General features: G+C 47.1%; 1 protein-coding gene across 2 annotated transcripts in view; it reads left to right on the forward strand.

Annotated features, from left to right (window-relative positions):
• Positions 1 to 27,173, forward strand: part of MEGF11 (multiple EGF like domains 11) — a 316,522-nt gene that overhangs the window by 187,358 nt on the left and 101,991 nt on the right. For both annotated transcript variants that reach the window (XM_055002716.1, XM_055002717.1), the window contains exon 8: positions 8,611 to 8,785. In XM_055002716.1, the coding sequence (XP_054858691.1) occupies positions 8,611 to 8,785 (175 nt within the window). The remainder of the gene's footprint in view (positions 1 to 8,610; positions 8,786 to 27,173) is intronic.

Below are 27,173 nucleotides of genomic sequence, written 5' to 3' on the forward strand. Positions count from 1 at the left end.
CACCCCTGAGGCCCCTTTCCCCCAAAATCTCCAGGTATTTCCTGAAAATAAAGCAGAATGAACTCAAAGCAGCTTACCCTCCTCTGCAGAGCCAGCCCCAGCAGCCCTACTTGCACGGACGCACTCGCTCACTAGTCACAAATGAAAATAAAGTGGCAGAATCAATTGAAGCAGTTTACCCTCCTCCTTTGGAGATCCAGGCCCAGTAGCCCAGCTTGCACTCTCTCTCTCTCTCTCTCTCTCTCTCTCACACACACACACACACTTACTCACTCACTCACTCACTCTCACAAATGAAAATAAAGCAGCAGAATGAATGGAAGCAGCTTATCCTCCTTTGGAGATCCAGGCCCAGCAGCCCAGCTTGCACTCACCCACTCATGAGTCACGAATGAAAATAAAGCAGCAGAATGAATGGAAGCAGCTCACCCTCCTTTGGAGGGAAGGCAGAGGGGAGGAAAAGGAATCAAGTGGGCGGGGCCAAAACCCACGTGACCACTTGTCAGTTCTACAGGAACGCCGTTCCGGCGCGTTCCCCCTCCAAATGAGCCCTGGGTAACAGGCTCCTGAAAGTCTCCTCTTTCCTTTAAAATGAAAAGAGTCCTAGTTAACCATGCTATATTTGTTCAACCAGTTTAACCTGTTAAATAAGGGCTGGATTACACATTTACATAAGAGAGCCTAGATCTTGATTTCTAAAAATATTAATAAACAGTCATTGGGAGGTATTGGGATTAATGTCATAGGGGACGGTAGGGTCATCCCTTCTCACATGTAAAGTAAATTTTATTGTTTTATAGCCATAGGCCATCACGAGTTTACGAAACCTTAGGTCACATCAGCTAAGAACAGTTTACATGCAGAATCAAAGTTAAAATGAATGAAATAAAACGGTGCAATAAATCAAGCAATTCCAGAAATCATGAGGCTGCTCCATTCAGAACCACCTTAGATGTCATCTTCTAGGCTGAAAGTGCAAACTGAGAGAATCTGTAAAATACATGGTTACCAATGTCTGATAACAAAAACACAATCTTCTCAAATTCGGGTCCAGAGCTGATAACTTCTCAGGAGAATGGATTTCACTTGTGCAAATGCTGTATGGGGACAGGGTTAAACCTCTCCTTCCCTTCATTGCTCCTTAACATAGAAGAATACATGGGAGACCTAATTTCCACTTTCCATTGTAGCGGGTTCAGCCCTAAATGCCCCTGGTCAGCCTAGAAGCTTTCTGGATGACCTCGAGCCAGTCACAGTTTCTCTCAGCCTAACTTACCTGGCAGGGTTGCTGTGCGGATGGAACATAAAATGTAACAAATAAAAATTAGTTTAAAACGAGTTTAAAACGTATCAAATAAGTAAAAATAAGCTGTACCTTTATTTTTTCCCTCCATGCGTCTAGTAGCCGCTTAGGAGAACGGGCAATTTTAATCAGCCCAGGAAGAAAGGGTTAAATATCCCTGCATCCAACATGGCTAATCATAGTCATAGCCTTGGTCACTTGTTTTAAAATTTCAAAAAGAAACAGAAGATACAGTTTGGAATCACTTGCACTGCATAAGGTTTGGATCTAAGGACCACTGTAAAGAGGTACTGGGGACCAGAGGTGGATCTTCACAGACCGGAAGTAATGTTGCTGGATATTCTGTGGTCTGACATCAGCTTTCCCGGACCATGAGGTTATATAAGGACTCCTCCGGACTGGATTTGGGGCAACGCTGCACAAGTAATAGAATGGGGCAGAGCAGAGAGAGCCAGCCCCTGTGCGTGGCATTACCAGCCCTCTCTGTATAAGGAAGTCTGTTTGCATAACTGGAAATATACAACTAAACATTACAGGTAACTGACATTAAATAAATGTAAAAACCCCTAACGTTTCCACAGCCCAAATTGTGGTAGTTGCGAGTCCTTTATTAAGAAGTGGCACGCAACAAGGACTCGCAATAAGTAATATATATATAAACTGACAGGAGCATTCTGCGCAGTTGTTTTAATGGGTTGGCATAAATCAGCATGTGCTTTGCATTTGGGTTACTGGCAGATGTTCACCTCTACCATTTTTTTGTACAGCATCTCTAAGAAGCCCTTTAGCGCCATAAAAAAAAAAATCTTTGCTTGCCATTCCCTTCACAAACCAGTTACTCCAACATCCCACCTACCCAATATGCCTTAACTGACAGGTTTGATCTTCTTTTTTGAAAGTGCCAGATTGCATTCTGTATTGAGCCATCTATTGAGCAACAGCTACTACACAGAGTGCTCCACACCCTCGCCCTTGTTTCATTCTGTCTCTCACGCACACGCACTCACATACACTCCATAATTGTAGGAGGGGAGGTCTGCTACCTTCGTAATGGAGCCTTTAGGAGAAACAGCGACTGATTTGGTAATGGAAATGCGGAGGTGTGGCATTAGTGTCCTTTGTCTGAGGCCCAAAGCAGCACTCTTCTTCTTTTACTGAGAGCAAGCTGAGTCTCTGGAGACGGGTCCCATTCATAGCTGTATGAAACACAGGCCGGGAGGCTGGAATCATCTAACTCGCTACAGAGCTGCACATCAAAGTAGAGTTCTGTTCGTCATAACCAGAAGTTGCTGGCATTACATGCTGGATGATGCTGGAGCCATCATTTGCAGGTCCATGCCCTCAAGGATTCGCAGTATCTGGTCCACTTGCCTGTTAACGGGAGATAATTAGAGATGGGCACAAACTGGGAAAATTGTGAACTGTGCGGTTCATGATTCGTCGTGTTTCACGAACCACCAACTTGCCCTGGTTCGTGAACTGGTTCGTTTGGTTTGTGAAAATGTCACTTCCAGGTCAGCAGAAGGTCTGCAGAAAGTCCATCCCCCTGTTGCCTAGGAAACAGATGGGCGTCAGGCTGCCTGCAGTGACAGACCGAAATAAGAACCAAATGAACCAGGCTAAAATTCATCACGGTTCATGAGAAATGAGCTCCCATGAACCGCTGGTTCGCAAACCACGAACCGATCCGGTTCGTGACAAACTTTGGTTCATATTTCTGTTCGTGCCCACTTCTAGAGATAATCCATCCCTTTCCAAAGTCCCCAATTGATTCATTGTGCCCCTGAACCTGCCCAGCTCTCTGTGGGTCAGGAGTGGAATTTTCAAGTCTCTCCCAAGACTTGAAGACTGAAAGAAATTATTTCTAAAATAATTTTCAGGTCTCTTCCAAGAGCTTGGAAGACTGAAAGAAATTATTTCTAAAACTACATCACTGGAAGTTTGTGAGATGGTTATAGACTGAACTGCCTCATGGAATTCGGCTAAATGCCAAAACAGGGATGTACTAGGAGGTATTTTTAGTATGAGCCTTTGTTTCCTTGAGAAGTTCAGTTCCCTGAAGAAGGACCTCTCCAGCATATGTCTGGTCTGGTCCTGAGGGAGCTACCAGGAAGAGAGTTGCCAGAGTTTAAAAAACATCAAACAAAACAGATAAAACTGGTGGCATTAAAAACAGATACAACTTACAGATTCCTCCTCAGCAGCACACATGGCACAGTCCCGTATACAGCCACTCTGGGGCCAAGTTGGAGCCCCACCTGCCTCAACCACCAATGTCCTGGCGGAATATCTCGGATCAGATTCGTTTTATTGTATATGGCCGTTGGCCTTCACAATATCAAAACACTCTCGAATGTCAGTATAATACATAATCAAAATGATCAGGTAATCAAACACTTCAAAACCACATAAAATGCCCTACTAAAAAAAACTTTAAAATTAATAAAACCTTCTAAAAGCAATCACAGTGAATCAATGGCTGATTCCTTTGCTCTGATCTTCCTAGCAGCTAAAGCAAAGAGCGCCAATCTTAGTGAAATAAAGGGATCCTTGTCGGAGAGCATCGTAACAATCTTATCAGAGACAGACAAGGGATGCAGAGCAAGCAAGATCTTAGCCAGGAATTTATTCCTAGGTTCTGTGTATAGAGGGCAAGCCAGGATATAACGAGGGAGATCCTCCGCTGAAAACCACATATACAGATGCGTTGGTCAACTGGCATCTTTTTATATCACCCACTAGCATAGGCGGAATATCTCCGTCTTGCAGGCTTGGTGGAATGATAATAAATCCCGCTGGGCCCAAGTGGTCACATTAGTATAAAGACCCCAAATATTAGTATAAGGACCCCAAATTATGTATTAGGTACAGTTGTTTTCATTGAAGTATTCTTTCTCCAACTTACTTAATGCTACAGTTTCTGGAAGGAACTACCGTCTAGGCTCCACTAAGCTGAGTTCTCCAAAGTGGAGGGAGGCTGACTTTTCCAAAGCCAAGAGTTTAAATGTTATTGAATAAATGCCCCTCTTAGCATTTCCTCTCCCTGTTGGATACTTGTGTTTTGTGCAGCTGATGCAGCCTGGCTGGTCTTCACCACCAGCTTCCCTGTACCTTCTTGTCTGCATGCATTCTATTGTCTTGCCTTGAAGCATTCTCGTCGCCAGATGCTATCTGCTCCTCTTAATAAATGAGTCTAGTCTCTCTGTTGATAAAATCTGTCATTCCGCTCAGTCTTATCTTGGTCACCGTGGAACAAAAACGATAGCAGCAAGCCGTAGATCCGTGGATGTTCTTTTCAGCCATCCCATGGTATTTGAGCTTTTGACTTTCCAAGGAACTCTTCAGAAGCCCGTCAGAGTTCCAAGGCGAGGGGCACCGGAGCGGAGAGGCAAGCGACCTTCTCCAAAGTCACCCTTTTGATGCTTAGAATTTGGATGCCTATTAAATCCAGGTAGCACTGTGAGAGCACTTGCCCTTGTCAAGATGAGAGTTGTTTCCTAAGGTTCTGCCTGCAACTGTCTACTAGAACCATGCACAGGGCTTTTTTTTCTGGGAAAAGAGGTGGTGGAACTCAGTGGGTTGCCCTCGGAGAAAATGGTCACGTGGCTGGTGGCCCCTGATCTCCAGAAAGAGGAGAGTTTGCCTGCTGACATGGAGGACAATCTCAACTCCCCTCTGTCTGGAGATCAGGGGGCGGGGCCACCAGCCTCCCGGCCTCTGCAACTGTGACCATTTTCTTTCTTTTTTTAAATTTTTATTGGAATTAGAAATATTTTGTCATTTATAACAATCAAAATACTCTAATATTCCAGTTCTAACCCCCTCCCTCCCCCCCGTTTGTTGACTTCCAACAGTTTTCCAACCCTTTGTCTATTCTTCCCCTACTCATTTCAACTTATTTTGTCCATTAAACATATACTTTCACACTCTTCTAAGCTAATCTATTATAACACAGTGCTAAGTCAGTTTCCCTTCACTTATCAAGTAACTAATATATTCCTGGCATATTATTCAATAGTAATAATACTGGTAATATTCTCAATATCCTGTACTCTAACTTATTCATTCTAATGTCATCAATATGGGACAAACAATTTATCCCTCCCTATACATAACTTGAGTACTCATAAGTGATGAATACATTTATAAGTCAACCAATTTAACTTATACTCTATATGTTACTCTTTACTTCCTCTTATATCTCTTATCTTTATAACATAAAGTCAATCAATTTGACCCCTGTTCTGCACATTTCTAAATATCGCTATAACCAAAAATACCTTCAGCATAAGTCAATCAATTTAACCTATATTCTATATGCTACTTCTCATTCCCTCCCTTCTTGTATTCATGAATTTTAATTCTGTTAATTCTCAATTACACCCCTATCTGCCAGCAACATAATTAATTAATTAATTTCTATTCTTATATATCACATAATAACTATTACTCAATACTGTATAGAATAATCAAATAGAATAATTGCTTAGTAATTCTTCTTTAACTCTCCTCCCCCCGGTATAGTCACTTCTCTCTTCTTTTGTTTTTCTTCAATAATTTTCAAACTGCCACAGTTCTCCTCCCACCTCCCATTTTTTCACCAAATATTGTTTCAGCTTCTCCCAATCTGTGTTAAACTGTCCTGGATCAAGGTCTCTTAGTTTTCTTGTCAGTTTATCCATCTCCGCCATGTACAGCAATTTGTAAATCCAGTCCTCGATAGTTGGCACTTCTTGTACTTTCTACTTTTGCGCATACCATGTGACCATTTTCAAGAGGTGCCAGAACGCTGTTCCCCTGCGTTCCCCCTGAAAAAAAGCCCTGAACATGCAGCAGAATCCAGGATGAACACTCAAACCTGCCTTGTACAAAGTCAGACCCTTGGTCTAGCAAGGTCTGACTTCTCAAACTGGCAATGGCTTTCCAGGGACTCAGACAGAGGACTTTCACGTCACCTCTTACCCAGTCTTTTTAACGGGAGATACTATGAATTGAACCTGGGACCTTCTGCGTGCAAAGCAAGATGCTCAACCACCCAGCCACGGCTTATGGGGATGGAAGTATGAAGATAAAAGCAGATATAACAAGAACGGGTGCTGGATTTCCTGCTGTCACGAGATGGGCATTTTGCTGGGTTTACGATAAAGACAGCTGGCAAGGAGGAGACATGAAGTTGGGTCTCATAAATCTATGGCAGCTCCTCCATTTTATGCCAGTAGGCTGCTCCGTGAGCAGGGAAAGCAGATTGGGGAGAACATTGTTCCCAGCCACAACATCTGAGATGTGCCAGGGAATTGCTCTTCCTGTTTACAGGTAGAAAGTTTGGGCACGGCCTTAGGTGTGAGCCCCAAGGGCCTGTGTAACCTTGGATAAGTCGGCGTACAAGATTTAGGACCGCCCAAGATACAATTGGCTTTCCCCCCGTTTGTTTCGTTGTCTTTTTTTCTTTTGATTTATTATGTTTTGATTATTTTTTTTAATGATTGTTGTAAGTTGGGTTTGGGGTCCCTTTGAGGAGAAAAGCAGTGAGAAAATATGTTAAGTGCTTTGTGCCGACTCGGGTGGGCTCTTGTGTTAGCAGAAAGCTCCTTGTGTTGAAGGAAAGTGCCGCTGTTTGCAGGAGAGGTCGGAATATGAAGCGAATGAATGAATGAATGAATGAAATTCTGCAAGATCCAGTCCATGGCCCGTTCATTAAGTAAATGGGATCCCAGGCCACTGAGTTGCTCTTGGGAGCCAAAGTCAGTTTGTGCAGAGGAGAGCTGAGAAATGAACTGAGAAGATGAGGAATGTTGGAGCGGAGCCTGAGCTTCCACCTGTTTTTTTATTAGACGCTTCTTAGGAACAGAAAAGCATTCTGTTTTTTCCCCTCCTCGATTGAATTGTAACAAAGCAATTCAGATTGCTGGGAACATACATTAATTTTGAAAGATTTAATTTAGCCGTCTGACGTGATGCTGGTGGAAAACGCAGGGTTGTGAGCCCTAGGAGGAAAACCGCAAACAGAGGGAAGCTCGAAACTGTTTCTTTGCTTTTTCGTTTTCTGTTCCTATTATGGGAAGATTAATCGACGCAGAGGGAGGGGAGCTGTTAAACTCCTGTTTTTTATTACTTTTTTTCTAAACCTTAAGAGGTGCAATCTGGGCAGCGAATAATTTCAAGGAGTGTTTTGTCAAGCGGAAATGTGGCAACTGCTTTTTATTAAGCTGATGAATTGTTTTAATTAGTTAGAATATTATGAAGAAGCGTATGACAGCCACAAAACTAATTTTTTCGACAGAGCATTACGTACCTTTCTGTTTGGTGGAAGGTGCTGTCGAGTTGCAGCCAACTTATGGTGACCCTTGCCTCCCATTATGGGGTTTTCAAGGCAAGAGACAATCAGAGGTGCTTTGCCATTGCTTACCTCTGCATAGCAAGTAGCAGCCCTGATCTTCTTCTTCCCATGCAATTACTAACTAAGGCTGACCCTGCTTAGCTTCTGAGATCTGACAAGTTTGGGTTAGCCTGGTCTATCTGGGTCTTTTTCTTTAGCTTCACTGATCTAAACTAGATCAAGATGGGTAGCCCTGTTAGTCTGTCTGTAGCAGTGGAAAAGAGCAATAGTCCAGTTGCACCTATAAGACTAACAAAATTGGTGGTAGGGTATGAGCTTTCGTGAGCTGCAGCTCACTTCTTCAGATACATCTTATAGGTGCTACTGAACTCTTGCTCTTTTCCACTGATCTAAACTAGTTTTTTACTTCCCTCACAGAAATGGTTAACCTTCTATTGCTGGCAGGCACCCTCTGTTCAATAAAAATGTTTGTGAATATTTCCAGGGTCCCAAGCATAGGTATGTAGTGAGTGAATGGGAGATGGATACATTTTACCAGGGCCTGGGTGAGGCTGCAAGCCTCTAACTATGATACTGATCGCTAGATTGCCCCCACGTTTCTTTTCTACCCTTCCTCCCAGGATGTCATGCATAGTTCTCCTCTTTTATCTGGGACACGTTAGAAATGACAAGTTTTATTACATGATCTATGAGATGGCATGTATGGAATAGGATCATGCATGTGTGAGGGCCCATGTTACAAGTTTGTGGTGGCCCTGCGGATGTCATAAACATTCCGTGACATCACAGCAGTTCAGGAGTTTGGAGTTGTGGGGGAATGATTCACGGGCAGGCAAGAGATAGGTTTCCATGTGCATTTTATCTCTTTCTTCCTGCTCTGAAATGCTGCTGCTGTTTCTTAAACAGAGAAGGTTTCCTTCCCCCTTTCCACGGCTGCCTCTCACTAATATCTGTCCTCCCTTCTTCTCAGCTGCCATCCTCTGTCTGGGGAGTGCAACTGTAAAGCTGGATGGGCTGGGCTGTACTGCAACGAAACTTGCCCTCTGGGTTTCTATGGTGAAAGCTGTCAGCTTGCCTGCCGCTGCCAAAATGGAGCCGATTGTGACAGTATTACCGGAAAGTGCACCTGCGCTCCAGGATACATGGTAAGTCCTGGGCTTTGTTCTTCCTTCCTTCCTTCCTTCCTTCCAAGAGGACATGAGAGGTCCACAATTCAAGAAATGAATCCCTGAATTGGCAACATTAAAAACATTTGGCTTTATAAACAGGAAGGGTCTTCTAAATGTTTTATTCCATATTTTATTCCAGTTTTAAGGCCTTGGTGGGCAAAAGGTTGTGAAATAACTTGGTATGATGGGGACAGCCATGTTTCTGTATTCATCTGTCTGCCCCATTCACACATAAATGGGTGGACAGGGTCATTTTTACAACGAAGGGCGTGTAATGTGAGCTTTACCCTCCCCCTTCTCCTGTTCCCATCTCACCAGACACTAGCAGAGCTCATTTGTTATTGAAACCACATTGAGAGAAAAATAGCAGACAATTCCCCTCAGTATGGTTCAGAATTGGTTCAGTAATTAGGACCTTTGGTGAACCTGTAGCAAAAACTCTTGTTTTCAGAGAATTCTCGCTCATGTGCACTGATGAGGCTGCATGCATATACTTTTTTATATTGCCATCAAGAAATTGTAGCTCCCAGCACAAGCTATAATGGAACCCTGCCTCCCCTAAAATTCAAGACTTTCCCATTGCAAAATTTACATACTTGGGAACAAGAGATGTCTGAAAGAGAAAATTTTGATAGAGCATTTGCAAGAATCAATAGAAATGGCCCCGTAAGAACTGCTGCTCCCCAAAGCAAAAGACTGTTGTTGTGGTGTCACAGTATACACAAATCAGAGAGTGTCCATTAAGAGTCAGAGGTTAACATTAAGGAATTACTTTGCATTTGCTTACAAACAAAGCTGGGTTTAGGTGCCTGTTCTGCTAAACCTAGACTGAGCATACACAAAGACTCAATGTTATGACCTGGGGGAAACTTTTCAAGGAAAATGGTGACCGAGTTATCTGCAGTCAAGCATTTTGAGTTGGACTGTTTCATATTCTGAACCAGATGATTACAAAATTCATCATTAGATGAAACCGCAGTGGCTCTCAGGGAGGAAAGATGACAGAGGGGCAGGATTGGCTGCCTGCATCTTTGTAGCTCCTTTGAATGTTAAAACCAAACCTCCACCCCATAGCTTATATGTACCAGATATGACACACTGAACGATGTGGCTTTCTCCAGTGCATTTTTGGCCCAAATGGAAAGGGCTCCAATTTGGCATCCTGTACAATTTTTCACACCCATTCTACAACATAAAACCCCATAAAGGGTTCAAGTGAGGCCCTTTTGGTGTTTATAACCTAGACACAAAAATAACAACTTGTTCAAAGTAACATTCCTGAAAAGGTTGGAGGCTATTAAAGTTCTTCCAGCCTGTTTCCAAAATAACATTTCATCTCCCGCTAAAGAGCCTTCTCGGCACTGACATTTAAACAGCTTGGTTATTGAAGATAGCAACATAATCACTGGAGCATATTTCGGCATTAGTATCATCGCACTCTCATAATATACAATAATCTCTGGCAATTAGTCCAGGAGGGGTTGTTAAGCCTGGGAATTGCTAATTTATTGTGGTTGAAGTGTGTTTGTCATGCATACCATGAGTTCTTACCAACGGGTATAGAAATATCGAGAGCAGGTTTGCGATGCAGCAGAAAATCAAGAGTTTTGACTACTCCCTCCACCCCCTGCAAAGTTGGCATTGCTTCAGGTCCTAAAACACTTATTATTTATTTAGGCTTGTTTATTGTTTGTTGCAATTTCCATATTGCACATTGGGATTGAATGTGTAATAAGTCCTATTGAGTTCGGTGGAATTTGTATCTAGGCAATTTGCTTCATATCACAATTTCTGGAGTCAAGCTACTGTATTAGCAATTGGCTAGGTTACTCTCATAAGGCTGTGTTAGTCTGTAGTAGCAAAATAGAAAACGGTCCAGTAGCACCTTTAAGACTAACCAACTTTACTGTAGCATAAGCTTTCGAGAATCACAGTTCTCTTCGTCAGATGCATAAGGCTAGGGTTGCCAACTCTCGGTTGGGAAATTTCTGGAGATTTGAGGGTGGAGATTTAAGATTGAAGTCTGGAGAGGATGAGGTTTTAGTATAGGAGGGACCTTGGCAGAGTATATAGCTATAAAGTCCACCATCCAAAGGAGCCATTTTCTCCAGGGAACTGATCTCTGTTGTCTGGAGATCAGTTGTAATTCCAGGAGATCTCCAGCCCCCACCTGGAGGCTGGCAATCCTACATAAGGCACTTTCACACTGCTGCCTTATCCCCATTTTTCTCTGTTGCAAGGTGGGAGGCACCATTTAAAAGAAGGAGGGGAGGGGGGATCAGGCCTTAAAAGGAATGCACTGTAGAAGTCCCCACAGGGGCAAAGCAACCCTTCACACAGCTCTTTTCTGTTAGGAGATGAGGTCTGCAAAGAGAACTCAGCTTGGCAAAGGCAGTGCCATGTAAGGGGACAGTCACCCAATGGATATATCGTATCAAAGGGAAACATCTGATCAAAAGTGGTTTGGAATACCACCAGAGAACACACAAAAGGCAAACAGATTAGATAAGACTTGCTTTAAAGATACAAAACAAACAAATGAACAACCCCCTCCGCCCACTACATTTTGGCAGCGAAACCCATGATAAAAAGCTCTTTTGAAAGTGACCTTAGAAACCTAACAAATTACGTCCTCCATGTTGCAAATGAGAAACCGAGGCAAAGAGGAAAGGACTTGCTCTTATTTTATGTTCTTGAACATCAACTATGTCCTGGACTGGGGGGCACTGGGGAATTTCAGCCCTTACCAGATGCTGTGCGTTCCTGCAGTCACCTCAGTCTATTTGGCAGGCTCTGGGCACTTACACAAGTGCGTAGTGGCTGTCCTGCCTTCCTGTGCTTGTGAATAGAGATGGCACGAACCGAAATACGAACCAAAATTAAGCACGAACCAGGCCGGTTTGTGGTTCGCGAACCGTGGTTCGTCAGATCCCATTTCTGATGAACTGCCACAAACTTTAGGCTGGTTCGTTTGGTTCATTTTTTGGTTTGTGACTGCAGACAGCCTGGTGCCAGTCAATTAGTTTCCTAGGCAACAGGGGATGGACTTCCTGCAGCCATGGTCACATGGCCACCAGCCATGTGACCATTTTCTCCAAGGGCAACCCACTGAGTTCCACCACCTCTTTTCCCAGAAAAAAAGCCCTGGACATACGTATGTGACAACCTGATGTGGGCATGAGGTGGAGGAGTCCTCTAGCATTAGGATGGGTTGTACCACTGCAGACTGTGGACAGGGAAACCACATTTTTGAATGTTTTCTTTTTAATCAGAAGAAATCCCAGTAAGAAAGACGATACCACAGCAGGGAACAGGCTGTTCCAGTCCCTTTCTTCAGGAGTTGTTGGTTGTTTTCCATGGAAATTTAATTTGTTTTGAAAATCAATAAAGAGAGGAGAGGAAATGCATGTATGCCACCCACAGCTCCATGGAGAAAGGGCAGAATAAAAACATAATAGAGAGGTGGGTGTCCCATACCTGCAGTCTGAAATGATACAGTCCACTGTATCTTCACATTAAACTCCGTCACCTGAAATGAACACCCCTTCCAGTTTCATCACAGCTTCCCACGCATTTTCTGTCTTCCCTCCCGCATCCCTCGTAAACTATTCTTCATAGGCTTAGTGGCTGCATTTCTGATATTTGAGAAAGGCTTTCGAGCCCCAATTAATCTCCCCCCCCCCCAGGATTAGAATGCCCATTTCCCACTTCTAATCTTGGTGGGTTTATTCCAAAGGTCACCCGTGTTGCAGCAACCATGCTATAAAATTGTCGGGGAATAAAAGGAGGATGAAAAGCAGCCGATTTCCACCAAGCCTGGCCTGAAAGGGATGCTTGATTGACAATGTCATAATTTTTCTTAAGGTTCTTAGAAAAAGAAGATAAACGCTGTCCCTTCCTCAGGTTTCAGAGGGGGTCAAACCAGAAAGTTAGAAAGATAGAGTGTCAGGGATCTGTTTACTCTCTACTCAAGTCGTTACTGCCCTGAACTATCCTTTGACATGTTGATTGCTAATCTCAGGACTTCCTCCTTCTTACATCCTTCTTCTTCCTCTCTTTGTCAAACCAGTACCACTCCTCTCTTCTCCACCTTGCACCACGGATGCAGGACCTGGCCTGCAATCCAGTGCCATCCTTAGACTAGACAAATAGATAGGAATCTGTCTCTCCTCTACCCAATCCGAGTATGGAGTTGCTACAATAAAGAACTCTCATTTCTTTTCTAAACCTAAGCCAAACCTGAGAGTGTAAGTTTGTTATTTTCTCTCTCACACACATACCAGCCAGCAAAGCTCCTGCACCCGTCACACTCTTTCCTGCAAGTGATGCATCTCAGCTACCCTCCTACTAGGTTATGGAGGACTAGTATATATATTTTAATGAAAGTGTCTGGTAATACAATACCGGGACTGCAGCGCACACTTCAGAGCACATGGCAAGTTTAAACAAGAAAAAAGCTGGACGTGAAACAGTTCATATCCTAGAAGACCATTGTTTAGCTGTACAATAAAGGAAAGTATTGATATATGCATTTAAATATTTGTATGCCTGCCTTCCTACCAGTCACCGCAGGACCCAATGTGAGTAACGATATAAAAACAATTTGATCAAATAATAAACATTTAAACAACAGCTATAAAAAGAATGAAAAGCTAACTTTAAAAACCTTATGCCCCAACGGGGTATTCCCCTTTTACATGTAGGCAGCCCCCAAAACTCTCCGAAATAATTTCTTGCCAGGGAGCTGGGGGTGGGGTGGGGGTAGGAGCCGCCTGACATATTCTAGGAGGCTGTTCCAGAGGCATGGACCATTTTCACTCATCTTACCGGCCACGCAAAATCGTGTAAAACTCCCGGAACGGCGGTGTCTTCCTGGTGCAATTTTCCGTCATGACGCCGGTTTGTGGTGTGAATCGCGCCACAAATCGGAGTCATGACAGGAAATCGCTCTAGAAAGACTGCCGTTTGTACGGCCGGCAAGACGTGTGAAAATGGCCATGGTGCAGCCACTGAAAAAGTGTGGCAGGGCATGCCTTACACAACAGGAGTATTGATCATAGATTTTGCTGGGAAGCCCAGAGCTTCCTCATGCAGGAAGAGACAATCCTTGAAGTATCAAGAGTAGAATCTTGATCCCAATTGAACCAAGTAAATCGGGGGTGAGGGATGAGTTTTCCTTCATATTCCAGGGTTTCACAACAGGCCGTAATCTACATGAGGACTTTGGGGTAAGGTAAATGTAATTAGAGGCAAATTTAACCACAAAAGAGATTGTGCAAAATCCCTTGTCATTTTCCAGCAGAAGTACTGAGATTAAATGGGATTGCTAAATATGCAAAAATACGTCTTCATCGGGGGACAATTAAAGGGACATTTGGAAAAAGCTTGATGGTTTCCTGATTGTTCTGTATTCTTAAGTGTTTTTGAGGTGAGTTTAGCAATGGAAGGTCAGGAGGTTCAGTGCTTGCTTTCCTTAATCTTGCCCTTGACTGATAAAGTTCAGGTTTACTCCGCAGTGAGGTCAAAATTTGCCTTCCTACCAGAATAAATTCTAATTAGTTTGTATTGTGATTTTGAACCGAGTGAACCGAGGAGAGGGCACCTATAATCCAATTCAGGAGTTGATATACTTCATTTAAAAATACCAGCAGTTCTCATTCAATGACCCGCAAGAGCTGGGTTCAAGTTCCACCACTGAGGGGCTCATTCTGTGGCCTTGGGGCAAGTGATTATATCTTAGCTAGTCATACCCCCCCCGCCCCCATCAGCAAAATGGGAATTCAGCAGTGAGACCAAACCAAGTCAAGATAAAAAATCTTATATAGATAAAAATGTAGGCATAGTTAGAACTAGGGGTGTGCAAGGAAAAAACTTTCGGCTTTCTTGTTTCGGGATTACCCGAAACAAGATTCTCTACCGTCATTAGCCGAAAGCCGAAACAAGAATCTCTTTCGGGATTCGGGATTCGGCATTATTTCGGCATTCTTTCGGGATTCTTTCGGGTTTTTTTGCTGGGAAAATGCCTCCGTCTTTCAGGACGCCTGGAGGAGGCATTTTCCCACCAAATAAGCCCAAAATTGGTGGGGACCTTCCTCTAACCCTTCTCTAACAACTACCCAAGTTTCAGACAGATTGGACTTTGGGGGGCCATGTTATGGCCCCCCAAAGCAGGTCCCCCCATCCTCCCCATAAGAAAGCAAAGGAGCAGCATATTGTTAGCATGCTGCTGCTGATCTCTCTTCATTATTTCCTATGGGGAAAAAATGAAGAGGCAGGCTTCCTTTGCCAGGGGTGGCATTTTGCATGCAAAATGCCCCCCAGCCCTCAGGGGCCCTTCTACCACCCCTCCTCCCACCCCCCACCAAGGCTCAGCCTGCTCCCACTTGGGGGGGGGCATTTCATGGCCTCCCCAAGTAGGTGCTCTAATCTCTACCACTGACAGCTGGGGGAGGCTTGTGTTGCCAGGGGTGGCATTTTGCATGCAAAATGCCCCCCAACCCTCTGGGGCCCTTCTCCCACCCCTCCTCCCACCCCCCACCAAGGCTCAGCCTGCTCCCACTTGGGGGGGCCATTTCATGGCCTCCCCAAGTAGGTGCTCTCAGCCCCTAAAGTCCACCCCTCACAGCCCCACACAAACCCAGTTCCCCCACCCCAGCTGCCACACACAGACCCAAATCCCCCCAGTAGCCCCTCACAGACCCAAATCCACCCCCACCTGCCCCACACCCACCATAACCCCAGGTACAGGCTGGCCTGCCCTCCCCTTTTGGGAACCCCTAAACTCTCTTTCCCAGGGCAGTTCTGCACAGACAAGGGGTGCCACAATGGTGGCAGTGCCAAATCGTCCCTGGGAAAGAGCACCTGCCCTGGCACACAGACAACCACCCCCCTGACCCCCCCACCACCCGCAGAGAAGGCTGGCCAGCCTGCCCCATTGTTCCCTATGCTGGGAACCAACCTCCCATCAAAGAAGGGAACACAGACACACAATCATTAAGTTTAAAAAACCTTTATTTTCTCATTTTCAAATTACAAGTGGTCAACAAATCACAACATATTACACTTATTGTCCCTCATAGCACAACACAACACAATTAACTACACATCAGAGAATCTTAAACACAATTTTTTTTTTGAAATGGACAAACAGTAAAGTTTTGAACATTACAACAGGTCACATAGTGAGCGGGCACAACAGGGCATGGAAACAGAAGATGATCATAATAACTACCAGCCTAATACAACTCTCCCTCCATAACATGACTTAATGGGGGGGAACCACAGCAACAAAATCCCCCCCCAACCCTCTGGGGCCCTTCTCCCACCCTTCCTCCCATCCCCCCACCAAGGCTCAGCCTGCTCCCACTTGGGGGGGCCATTTCATGGCCTCCCCAAGTGGGTGCTCTGCTCTCATCTCTACCACTGACAGCTGGGAGAGGCTTGTCTTGCCAGGGGTGGCATTTTGCATGCCAAATGCCACCCTCACCCTCAGGTGCCCTTCTCCCACCCTTCCCCCCACCCCCCACCACATGCATTCCTTGACAATCAAGAAATCTGGAGTTAAATATAATGTGCATGTAAGTCCCTCAAAGACAGAAGCAATATGGAGGTAATGACCCATTTGATTTCCACAACCTCAGACACAATTAGGGATCCGTTTCCCCTTGGTGGGGGATCCCCCACTCTCACCTATCACCCCGAAGGGGGAAAGTCAGTGAATGAGCCTTCAAGGTACGCTCCAGGGGCTGCTGCCGTGATGTCACTGATGTCATCTGGCTGCCCTGAGAGTATGCCTGTGCTTTGCAGTGGGCTGATTTGGGCCCTACAGGCCAAAGCAGGATCCCTTGTGGCCCAAATCTGCCTGCTGTGAATTGTGCGTGCTCCCCAGCCTTGTGTGATGATCACATCACCTCCTAGAACAGACATCATCATGCCAGAGCATTGCCATTAAATGATCATGCGTGTGTGAACAGACCCTAAGTATCCTGTAGGCTTCAGTGATGGTATAGTAATGTTTTCACTCACATTATAGAGAGAGAGAGAGACAGAGAAGGGGGGGAGGCACTGAAACTAGATTATTTTTTCTATTTTACTGTCCCCTTCCAAAGCCAGGGTGGCATTGGCACAATGCCCCCCTCCCCCCGGCCAGAGCCTTAGTACCAGTATGCATTGACAGGCCCATGCATCATAGTCCTTTTTGAGACCCAGCCAAGTTGTGCCTTTTGGAGAAAAATGTTCAAGTTGCTGGTGGGGGTATGAACAATTTTTAGATATCCACTGTAGTGCAATGGCTAGAGAGTTGGTCTAGAATCTGGCAGACTCTGATTCTGTGCCTTGTAGGCTTGATGGATGTTCTTGGCTCAGCCTAAGTAAACAATTGTGTTGTGTTTTCCAGAGGCAGTCTAGGTGATTTTGGGGCCCTGGACAAATGTTCTGGACGGGGCCCCAGAACCAGTGCCGCCCCACCACTGGCTCCTTGCCAAGGCCAAGCAATTTGGTCACCTAGGCCCCAGATAGAGTGGGCAGGAGTGCGTTGTTTCCTTCCTCCCCCCCTCCACCCCCTCCAACAACTAAGAAGGCCATCGGTGGAGTCACTCCAATGTGAGGCATGGAGCAGCTGTCTATTGTTAGCCTGGTTGTGATGAGGGTGAAACAAATCAAGGGAGAACAGCAATGTGTAAACCACTCTAGGTTCCCATGGGGGAGAAAACCGGGGCATAAGATAAACCTTTAATTTGGTGGGGAGGGGGTATATACATTTTATGTGTATGTGTCTGTATGTTTTATGCATTCAAATCACTTGTGGTGTACTTTAGAATTATATTGAGCTCCACAGTATCCCAAAAACCTTGTCCATGTATTGCAAACCGAAGTCAATCTACCACATCTAGGGTATTCTTCTTTTCCCTACTGCCTTCAATTTTTCTTAGCATTATTGTCTTTTCTAGTGAACCTTGTCTTCTCATGATGTGACATAAGCACTATCATCAATTGATATCTTCAAGGGAGAAAGCAGGCCTGATTTGGTCTGGATGCCACTTACATGTCTTTTTCGGAGTCCATGGTACATGTAAATTGAAACTTTCTTCCCACTTCACAGAGTGAATGCTTTTTCCTCCTATGAGCTTTGTCTAAATTTTACTGTACTGATACTGCTCATTTGGCCAAAAGGCCTGCCCTTGATCAATGCCACATTAAATACTTCATAATAAAAAAATGTTTTTAGAACCATTTAAAAGTGTCCTTAAGTGCCATACGCTGATTTAAAAAAACATAAGCTAAATGTTTGGGAACACAACCAGATATGTGAATGACTGAAATGCAGCCCAATCCCACTGCTACTTAAAATCCATTTTTGATGGAGGTCTGGATTGTCTTACATTGGTGTCATTGGGCTTGGAATCAGGAACCTGGAAGCGTTCCATGGGGGCTACAACTTTCATGCCAAGGCTAAGAGGGTGGGAACAGGATCTCTCTGGGGTGGCAAACTCTGGCCTTGGAAGTTACTGGCAATTTGGGGGTGGGACTTGTGGAAAGGAAAATCTGAGTAGGGATCTCCCCCAGAATCCATGGTCCGCATTTGCCCTCTAAAGAGATTGCCCTTGGAAGCAGCCAGTTTCTCTGTAGGGAACTACTCTCTCTAACCTGAACTCAAGCCCAACCAGGAGTTTGGCAGCCCTAGGAAAATTTCAGAAAAAGATGGCAAAGGAGGGCCAGCAACTGATAGAGGCATGGAAGCCCACACCAGGACAGTAGCAGGGGCCTACTTGGGCACAAGGGACAACCAGTGCTCTCATCCCCCATAGTCCACTCCTTACAGCCCCACACAAACCCAGTTCCCCCACCCCAGCTGCCACACACAGACCCAAATCCTCCACTCAGCCCCTCTCAGAACCAAAACCACCCTCAGCTGCCCCACACCCAGTACCCCAGGAACAGGCTGGCCAGCCTGCCCCATTGTTCCCTATGCTGGGAACCAACCTCCCATCAAAGAAGGGAACACAGACACACAATCATTAAGTTTAAAAAACCTTTATTTTCTCATTTTCAAATTACAAGTGGTCAACAAATCACAACATATTACACTTATTGTCCCTCATAGCACAACACAACACAATTAACTACACATCAGAGAATCTTAAACACAATTTTTCTTTTGAAATGGACAAACAGTAAAGTTTTGAACATTACAGCAGGTTACATAGTGAGCGGGCACAACAGGGCATGGAAACAGAAGATGATCATAACTACCAGCCTAATACAACTCTCCCTCCATAACATGACTAAATGGGGGGGGAACCACTGCAACAGGGTCCAGCAGAACCTATGTCATTTCCTGTGGCTGTGCTTTCAGTTCAGACACACAAAGCTGAACTGGGCACTTCCAAGGCACTGGACAATGGTATTTCTGGAGCAGTTCTGCAGAGGTCTCCCCCCACCCCCACACCAGCCTCAGAATTTACCTGGGAACATCTGTGAGAGATCATCATTGGCCGGTGCCCATCCACCACTCTACCCGCATCCCCCAACCATGCAAACCCAACATTAACATCAAAATTTTTTTTTTTTAAACATGAACATTCAATCAACTTTTAAAAAACATAATCACAACATTTTTTTTGGTTTTTTTTCCTTTTTTTTACATGAACAGAACATCAACTTTTAAAAAACATAATCACAACATTTTTTTGGGTTTTTTTTTTTCATGAACATTCAATCAACTTTTAAAAAACATAATCACAACATTTTTTTTGGTTTTTTTTCCTTTTTTTTACATGAACGGAACATCAACTTTCAAAAAACAGTACAACAATTCTTCTACAATTTTTTTTTACAAGGATTTCATCTGATAAAAACACCTAAGCAATCCCTATCTAACCTGTTTCTCCCTCCAGTAGCAATCCATGTTTCTGGGGCATTATTTCTCATAATAAATTTGGTCCCACAGGGTATGTCTCAGTGATGGGAGATGTTTTGAATACCCTGGGGGGGGGCTTTCAAATTGCTGGGTGTTTTCCCTTTGCCACTGGTTCCTAACCACCCTCCCTCTACTGGCCGGTTTTAACTGTATATACAGGGTTTTATACAGGGGAGAGCGCGATTCCAAAGGATTGGACTCATAGAGGATGCAGGCCACAAGTTGGGCTCACCTCAGTCACTCTGGAAGTCCAGTCCTGAGAAATCGAAGAGGCGAGAGTTGACCTTCAGGAAGGTCAACTGCTCGACTCTCCATGGGAGAAGGCGAGTGCGATGTGGGCCGACAATGTCGCCCGCATGTGAAAAGACGCGCTCGCTCTCCACGCTCGTCGGAGGGCATGAGAGCAGCCGCTGCGCCTCGAGGGAGAGGTCCGGCCAGACCGACTCCTTCCTGGCCCAGTAGCTGAGCGGATCGGTGGAGAGCGACTCGCAGGGCTCCGCGAGGTAGTCCCTGACCATCGCCTCCGCCGGATCCTCTCTCACGGTCCTCACGACCCCAGAGGGGACGAGGGCCCACCGGAGCATCTCCATCTCCATCGGCACTCCGGTGGTGGCCTCGGGGGGGGGCCTGCGCAGAGGGGGCGTCAGAGGGACCCGCACGGCAGGGCCCCTCTTGCGTCCCCCCTGTCGACAGGCGTCCCCTCTTGGCCTGCCTGCGCCTCACCCAAGAGCAGAGCCCGTCTCTGGCTTGGGTGAGGTTCCCGTCCCGCTCGGCGAAAGTGCCCTTTATGCGCGGGTCACACATGGTCGCCAACATGTATGACTCTTCCTTAGTGAGAGGAGTTAGCCTGGCAGCTATGCCCTGCTGCAGCCTTCTCACTAATGCGCGCACCGCTGGAACAAGGTCAGCACGGGGCGCGACCCGGTCTGCAAGGGTGGCCAGATTCCTCTGGAGCGTGTGCACCAGGGGAATGACCAGACTGAGGGTCGCCGTGTCTGACGAGACCGCCACAGTGAAGTCCTTGAAGGGCTTCAGGACCTCCACTGTCTGGGTGATGGTGAGCCAATCCTCCCGGTTGAACTCACCCACCTGACTCGCACCGCGGTGCTCGGAGAGCCACGCGTGGAGTGCGGCCTGCTGCTCCACCAAGCGCTCAAGCATGGCGCAGGTGGAGTTCCAGCGAGTGCTGACGTCAGTGATCAGAGCGTGCTCTGGCACACCTGTCCTGACCTGTGTCTGGCGCAGTTCGTGCGTGGCCTTCACGCTGCGCGAGAAGTGACCCGTGAGCCTCCGACATTTCTGGACAAGTAACTGGAGTTCACGGGTCCGGGTATCCACGGGTTCCTTCGAGGAGCCCAACCCCAGCGCATCTCTCACCACTAGGTGAAGCTTGTGAGCGGCACAGTAGACGCTCTCTCGGCTCACTAGATGCGCCGCTGCCCTCATGTTCTTGCCACCGTCCGTCACCATGCATCCCACGGTGGCGGGTCCCTGGCCTATCCACTCGTCCAACTGTCTCCTTAAGGTGGCAGCGATGTTCTCCGCCGTGTGGGACACGTCGAGCACCTCGGCGTGAAGCAAGGCCTTGCAGTAGCCGGCCTGGCGGTCTCGCATCCTTCCCTGTCTAGCTGTGCTAGGCACCTCCCCCCGGCCCCCACCCAGAACCGACTCGGGTTCCCACCAGTGAGCAGTAAGCGAGAGGTACGCTTGCTGCACACTTGGGCAGGTCCAGATGTCCGATGTGAAGTGCACAGTTCTCCCGGCAACCCGGGACAGCTGTGCCTTCACATGATCCCTGGCAGCCCTGTAAAACGAGGGCACCACCGATCTGCTCAACGACGTGCGAGCAGGGACGGCGTACCAGGGAAAGCAATCTTGGAGCAGCCCTGAGAAGCCGAAGTCTTCAACTACGGAATACGGTTGCCCATCCACTGCTATCATGTTGACGATGTGGCGCGTGATGCGCCTGCTCGCCCTCCGGATCCCCTCTCTGGGCACACTAGCGCCCTGCATACCAAGCATCTCCGGGAGAGAGGCTTGGCGTCCCTTTCCTGCAGGTACCCTTGGGGGGAGAGCACCAGAGGAGCCTGCCTCCTTCTGGCTAGCTGGCGGCCGTGCGGCGCCACTCGAACCCTCCTCCCGAAGAAGCACCGCCTGGTGGTGCCTCTTCATATGGTACCTCATCCCAGACGTGGAGAGATGCCACACATCTTTGCCACGGCTGACGCGCTGCCTACAATGCAGGCACAGGGCTGCTCGGGGATCCTCCGTTGTCTGGAAGTGCTTCCAGATTTCGGAGGAAAAGGGCATCCCACGCTTCCCAGGAGAAGCGCGTTCGGGACCACCCTGCGGCACCTCCTGTGAGGTGCTCTGGCCGGACACACCGTGTCCCACTCTCGGCCGGGCAGGTGGGGATGGACGAGGCTGAAGGGGCAGAGATGTGGGCTCTTCCACCACAGTCTCTGCCTCTTCCTCCCGCGTCCTCTCCTCCTGCACAGCCGCGAGAGGCCTGCTGCTGGCCTCAGAGGAAACTGGGGTGGACCGCCCCAGGGGGGGTCTCACGGGCAGTTCCTCCAACATCCTCCGGGTTCCTGGGGTGAGCGGGAGCGCAGGGAAAGTCATGTGCTCCGCGCCCATCCCAGGAGACACCACATGCTGCCCCTCCTCCAGCAGCTGGCTCGCAACCACTGGAGGAGGAGGAGCCTCAGCAGCAGGCCCCTGCCCAGTGCCAGCCCCTGCCTCACGCACCCGGGTTGGGGGTGGCCCTCCAGCAGCTGCCTCAGGAAAGAGAGTCTTGCGAACCCTCTTCCTGTCACCAGAAGCCAGGCTGGTGAACGGCAGCAGCGCAGGGGAGGGCCTCCTCCGCTCAGATGGAGGGGCTGCCGCAGCAGTCCCCCTCCCCCTCCCCTCCTCCCCTCTAGATTTCTCCCTAGCCTTTCCCCCGGGGCCCCTCTCTGCTTTCCTCTCCGACATACTTTCCCCTCCCAAATTCAACCCTAACTAATCAGAAAAGATTTAGAAAACAAAGGTCAACTTTGTTTTCAAGACCTAACTAACCTGCTCTAAATCTGTGCTTCTAGTGGCTCTGTGACTTGGAGATGAACAATCAAGTGCCTTTTTAAGCAACCCTATTTATGTCAGGGAACCTGAGCCTGCCAATCAGCTGAATTCCTCTGGAATTGAGCTGGCCCTAAACCCCAATAACAGGTGACAAAGCCTTAAACACTCACACACTAGTATGCCCGGGCCGGCCTGGCACCACCACGGGTGCCAGAGATGGGCAGTGGAACCCTAGTTATGGGGGCACTAATGGGAAGCCTATTGACAGCTATTACAAATTTTTATATATATATATATATATATATATAGAATTCAAACCTAACACTCACTCACTAATGCTTTCCCTGCTGAGTCCCTATTTAGTTTTTTAAAAAAAACTAGGCTCGGTTTCCCTAATAATTATGTTGAGGGCAATTATCCACTGATCACCTACCAACTGGCCTACCTACCTAAGAGACACTATTTAGCGGGACCGATGTATCTGTGGTATGTCGGTGTGGGGTGTGGATGTGGTGTTTTGAAGATGAGCCTCCCCCCTCCCAAGCTAGCAAGAACCCACCCCCAAGGCCACCCAAATGTGAACCCGGACTCGCTCACAGTAACACCAGTCCTGCAGTCCAGCGATGTTCAGGCGGTCTTGCAGCTGGTCCTCCTCTCCTCCACGATGCTGTCAAGAAAATTGGAAATGTTAGCAGAGTCAACACCACACGCCGCACACGCAACCCCAAAATTCAAGGCCCCGTTGCACAAGCCAAGTCAGCCCCCCCCCTTAAAGGCTAGGGCCAACCAGCAGCAAAACAAAACACATCCACCCAGCAGAGCTTCTGGCCTGTGCAGGCCAGAAGCTGGCACACTCATTTTTTAGTCCTGTGAAACAGCAGTTCATGCCCACCCCACACTCAAACTTGAAAAATGAAACATGAAAGAAAGCAGGCACTGCGATCAATGCTGGCCCCCCTAACCCCCAAACAATATCCTCTTGCCCAACCAGAAAATGCCCCCCCCCCGGCCCAAGCCATAAAGACAGAGCCAAAGCTTATGCTCGCAGGTAGGCACAGCAGCAGACATAAGCTCAAAAACCAAATTTAACAACAACCCTACCAGTCCACCAGTGCAGATGTCCAGCAATGTTGATCCTCCACGCAGAGATCTGCAGGCCGATGTCCACCAAGTGCAGTCCAGTCCAGAAGAGGTCCACCAACGATAAACAACCTGAATGTGAAGCAAAACAGTGAGTGCCAGGCCAGCAAACGGGAAGGGTTACCAAAGCCGGAGCAGCAGGCCTGTGTGTGGGCCGAAGGCTGGCACAGTTGATCAGGACGGAGCCTGTTGGGAATCCTTGCAAGCAGGAGACCAGACACAGAAACGCAAGCCACACCATTCCAGATTGTGGAGCACAACTGTGAGTGCCAGGCCAGCAACCAAAAAGGGTTACCTTGGCCAAAGCAGCATACCTGTGTGTGGCCCACAGGCTGGCACAGTTGATCAGGACGGAGCCTGTTGGGAATCCTTGCAAGCAGGGGACCAGACACAGAAAAGCAAGCCACACCATTCCAGATTGTGAAGCACAACTGTGAGAGCCAGCCAGAAGAAAGGCTTCTGGCCTGTGTAGGCCCAAAGCTGGCACACTCTGGTTTTAATCTTAAAACAGTGGATCAAGCTTAAAGAAGGCAAGCACAACAACCAATGCTGAAACCCCCACCCCACCATCAAACATTGTCTGCCCAACCTGTCCCCCAGGCCATGCCAAGAATAAACTGCAACACCTTTTTGCAGAGGCAGGCCACAGCAGCACATTGCCCAGCATCAAAAAAATTTACAAAAATTTTAAAAAGGCCTACCAGGTGTCCTCTCAGGATGTCCAGCACAGTTGATCCTCCAGGCAGATGTCCTCCAGGCTCCAGGTGCAGTCTCTCTTCTTCTCCTCTCTCGGTCACAGCTCAGCAGCAGCAGCAACAGAAGTGTTCCAGACAGTCTTGCTCCAAATTTAAATCCCCTGCTGCAGCCTCAGCCAAAGATTTAAATCTATTGGCTGGCATGAGAATGCAGCAGTGGGATTGGTGACTCCTAAAGTCCCCAGTCCCCTGCCTTTCCCCACCCACACTCCAAGAGCCACCCTCCTCCTGCTCCCCCTCCCCTACCTGTTAGTTTTGGCGGGAATCTCTGCTGCTTTGCAAATGCAAAGTGCAATGCAATGCTTGCACCTTGCATTTGCAAGGCAAAGCAGGATTCCCTATCCTCCTTTGCAAGAGGGGTGGGGGGTGACAGAAGGAGTGAGTGATTCACTCCTTCTCCCCCCCTCCCCTCTTCTAAGAGCCTGCAGGAAGCCTTTGCTTCCAGCAGGATTTTGCTAGCCGCTTGCTAAGGCAAACGGCTAGCAAAATCAAAATGGCGATTCTCGAATGCCGAAAGAATGCCGAAAGAATCCCGAAACGTTTCGGGTTTTTCTTTCGGGAATCCTGAAACGTTTCGGCATTCCCCGAAACGTTTCGGGATTCTTGAAGAATGCCGAAACACTTTTGTTTCGGCATTCTTTCGGCATTCTGAATGCCGAAACGCACATCCCTAGTTAGAACCCTGTATTAAAGTGATGCCTTTTTCTTTCTTAAGGAATAAGATGTTGTAAGTGGCTGGCTAGATATTTAGTACTTTAAAGGAGTCAGACAATACAGATCCAGAGGAGTTAGCCGTGTTAGTCTGTCGTAGCAAAAATAGAAAAGAGTCCAGTAGCACTTTAAGACTAACCAACTTTACTGTAGCATAAGCTTTCAAGAATCACAGCTCTCTTCTTCAGATGCATGGAGGGTAAGAAGAAACAGTTTTCTGTTTCTTCTTACCCTCCATGCATCTGAAGAAGAGAACTGTGATTCTCGAAAGCTTATGAGACAGTACAGAGAGTTGTAAATGGTGTATAATTTATACTCTTCTAATAAAAATGCACACATTTTCTTTATACGGAAGATCAGCATATATAAAGAGGCAGCATTCACCCACCCACCCACTCACCCTTATTAAAAGCCAAACACTGGGGATCTTCGAATGGATATCTAAATGTCTGTATTTTAACTGTGAAAAGAAGCCGCTGGGAGGATTGGGGCCTCGGTGCAGGAGGAGGATCCCTGCAGCTGCCTGTCCCCTCATGAGAGAAAAAGACTGGCACAACCTGTCTTATTCCCCTGCTGGAGTGAAAAGCAGCGAGGGTGTATTTCAAATTGAGGAAACAGTGCAGACAGAGCAGTTAATCTTGGGTTGTCAGCAACCTACAGGAAAAAAAGTCTTGCTTCTCTAACTGTGGTTATGTGTGGAAATGGGCAGTTCGAGGTAAGTAACATCATCCTCTGTTATGACCTGGGTAGCCCAGGGGAGCCTGATCTCGTCAGATCTCAGAAACACTAAGCAGGGTTGGCCTCGGTTAGTAATTGGATGGGAGGCCTCCAACGAAGGCCAGGGCTGTAGAGGCAGGCAATAACAAGCCACCTCTGTTGGTCTCTTGCCTTGAAAACCCCAACAGGGGGTTGCCATAAATCAACTATGACTTGAGGGCAGGGTTTCATTTTCACAAAGGGGCAGGACATTTTTTTCTCCAGATTGCTAGCAAACCTGGTTAATGCTCGTCCTCTGATTCTGTGCTGTGGCTGCTTTTTGCAACTGAAATATGTGGCGGGGGCAGGGCTCATTTTGAGGAGGAACACGCAGGAACGCAGTTCCGGCAGTTTCCCAAAGAGGTCACATGTCAGGTGGCCCCACCCACCTGACTCTCGGCCATTTTTGGCCTGTTTCGGCCTGGATTGGGGCCGAAATGACCTGGATCGGGCCTCTGACAGGTGGTGGATCACACTCCCACTCATCAGTGGCCCGATCCTGGCAATTTTGGGCTCCTTTTCAGCCATTTTCAGCCCCTTTTTGCCATTTTGGGCCCAATTTTGGCCCTGAATGGTCGGGATTGGGTCCAAAACAGCCAGAATAGGTGATGTCAGGGGGTGTGGCATATGCAAATCTAATGACACACTTCAGGTGATGGCAAGAGGCGTGGCATATGCTAATGAGTTATGCTAATGAGTTCCTCCAGCTCTTTTTCTACGAAATAACCCCTGGGCAGGGGTGAGGTCTGACCCAGACCCGTAGTTCCTAGCATTATGGGTCATTTGGCCCTGACTTGAAGCCAAATGAAGTTACTTTGTAGGAAAGATATTGACCTCTGTAGGTTGGCTGCAACACGCCCCCCCCATTAATGTGATTTGCAGAATGCATACGTTGCCAGACATAGAGGTTAAAATTGTGCCTTTTTTATGCTGTCAAGTCACAACCAACTTATAGTGACGTGTTAGAGTTTTCAGGGTGGTTTTTCATTTCCTGCCTCTGCATGACAACTCTGAACTTTCTTGG

Source organism: Eublepharis macularius, chromosome 18, assembly GCF_028583425.1.
Source record: "Eublepharis macularius isolate TG4126 chromosome 18, MPM_Emac_v1.0, whole genome shotgun sequence".
Lineage (NCBI taxonomy): Eukaryota > Metazoa > Chordata > Lepidosauria > Squamata > Eublepharidae > Eublepharis > Eublepharis macularius.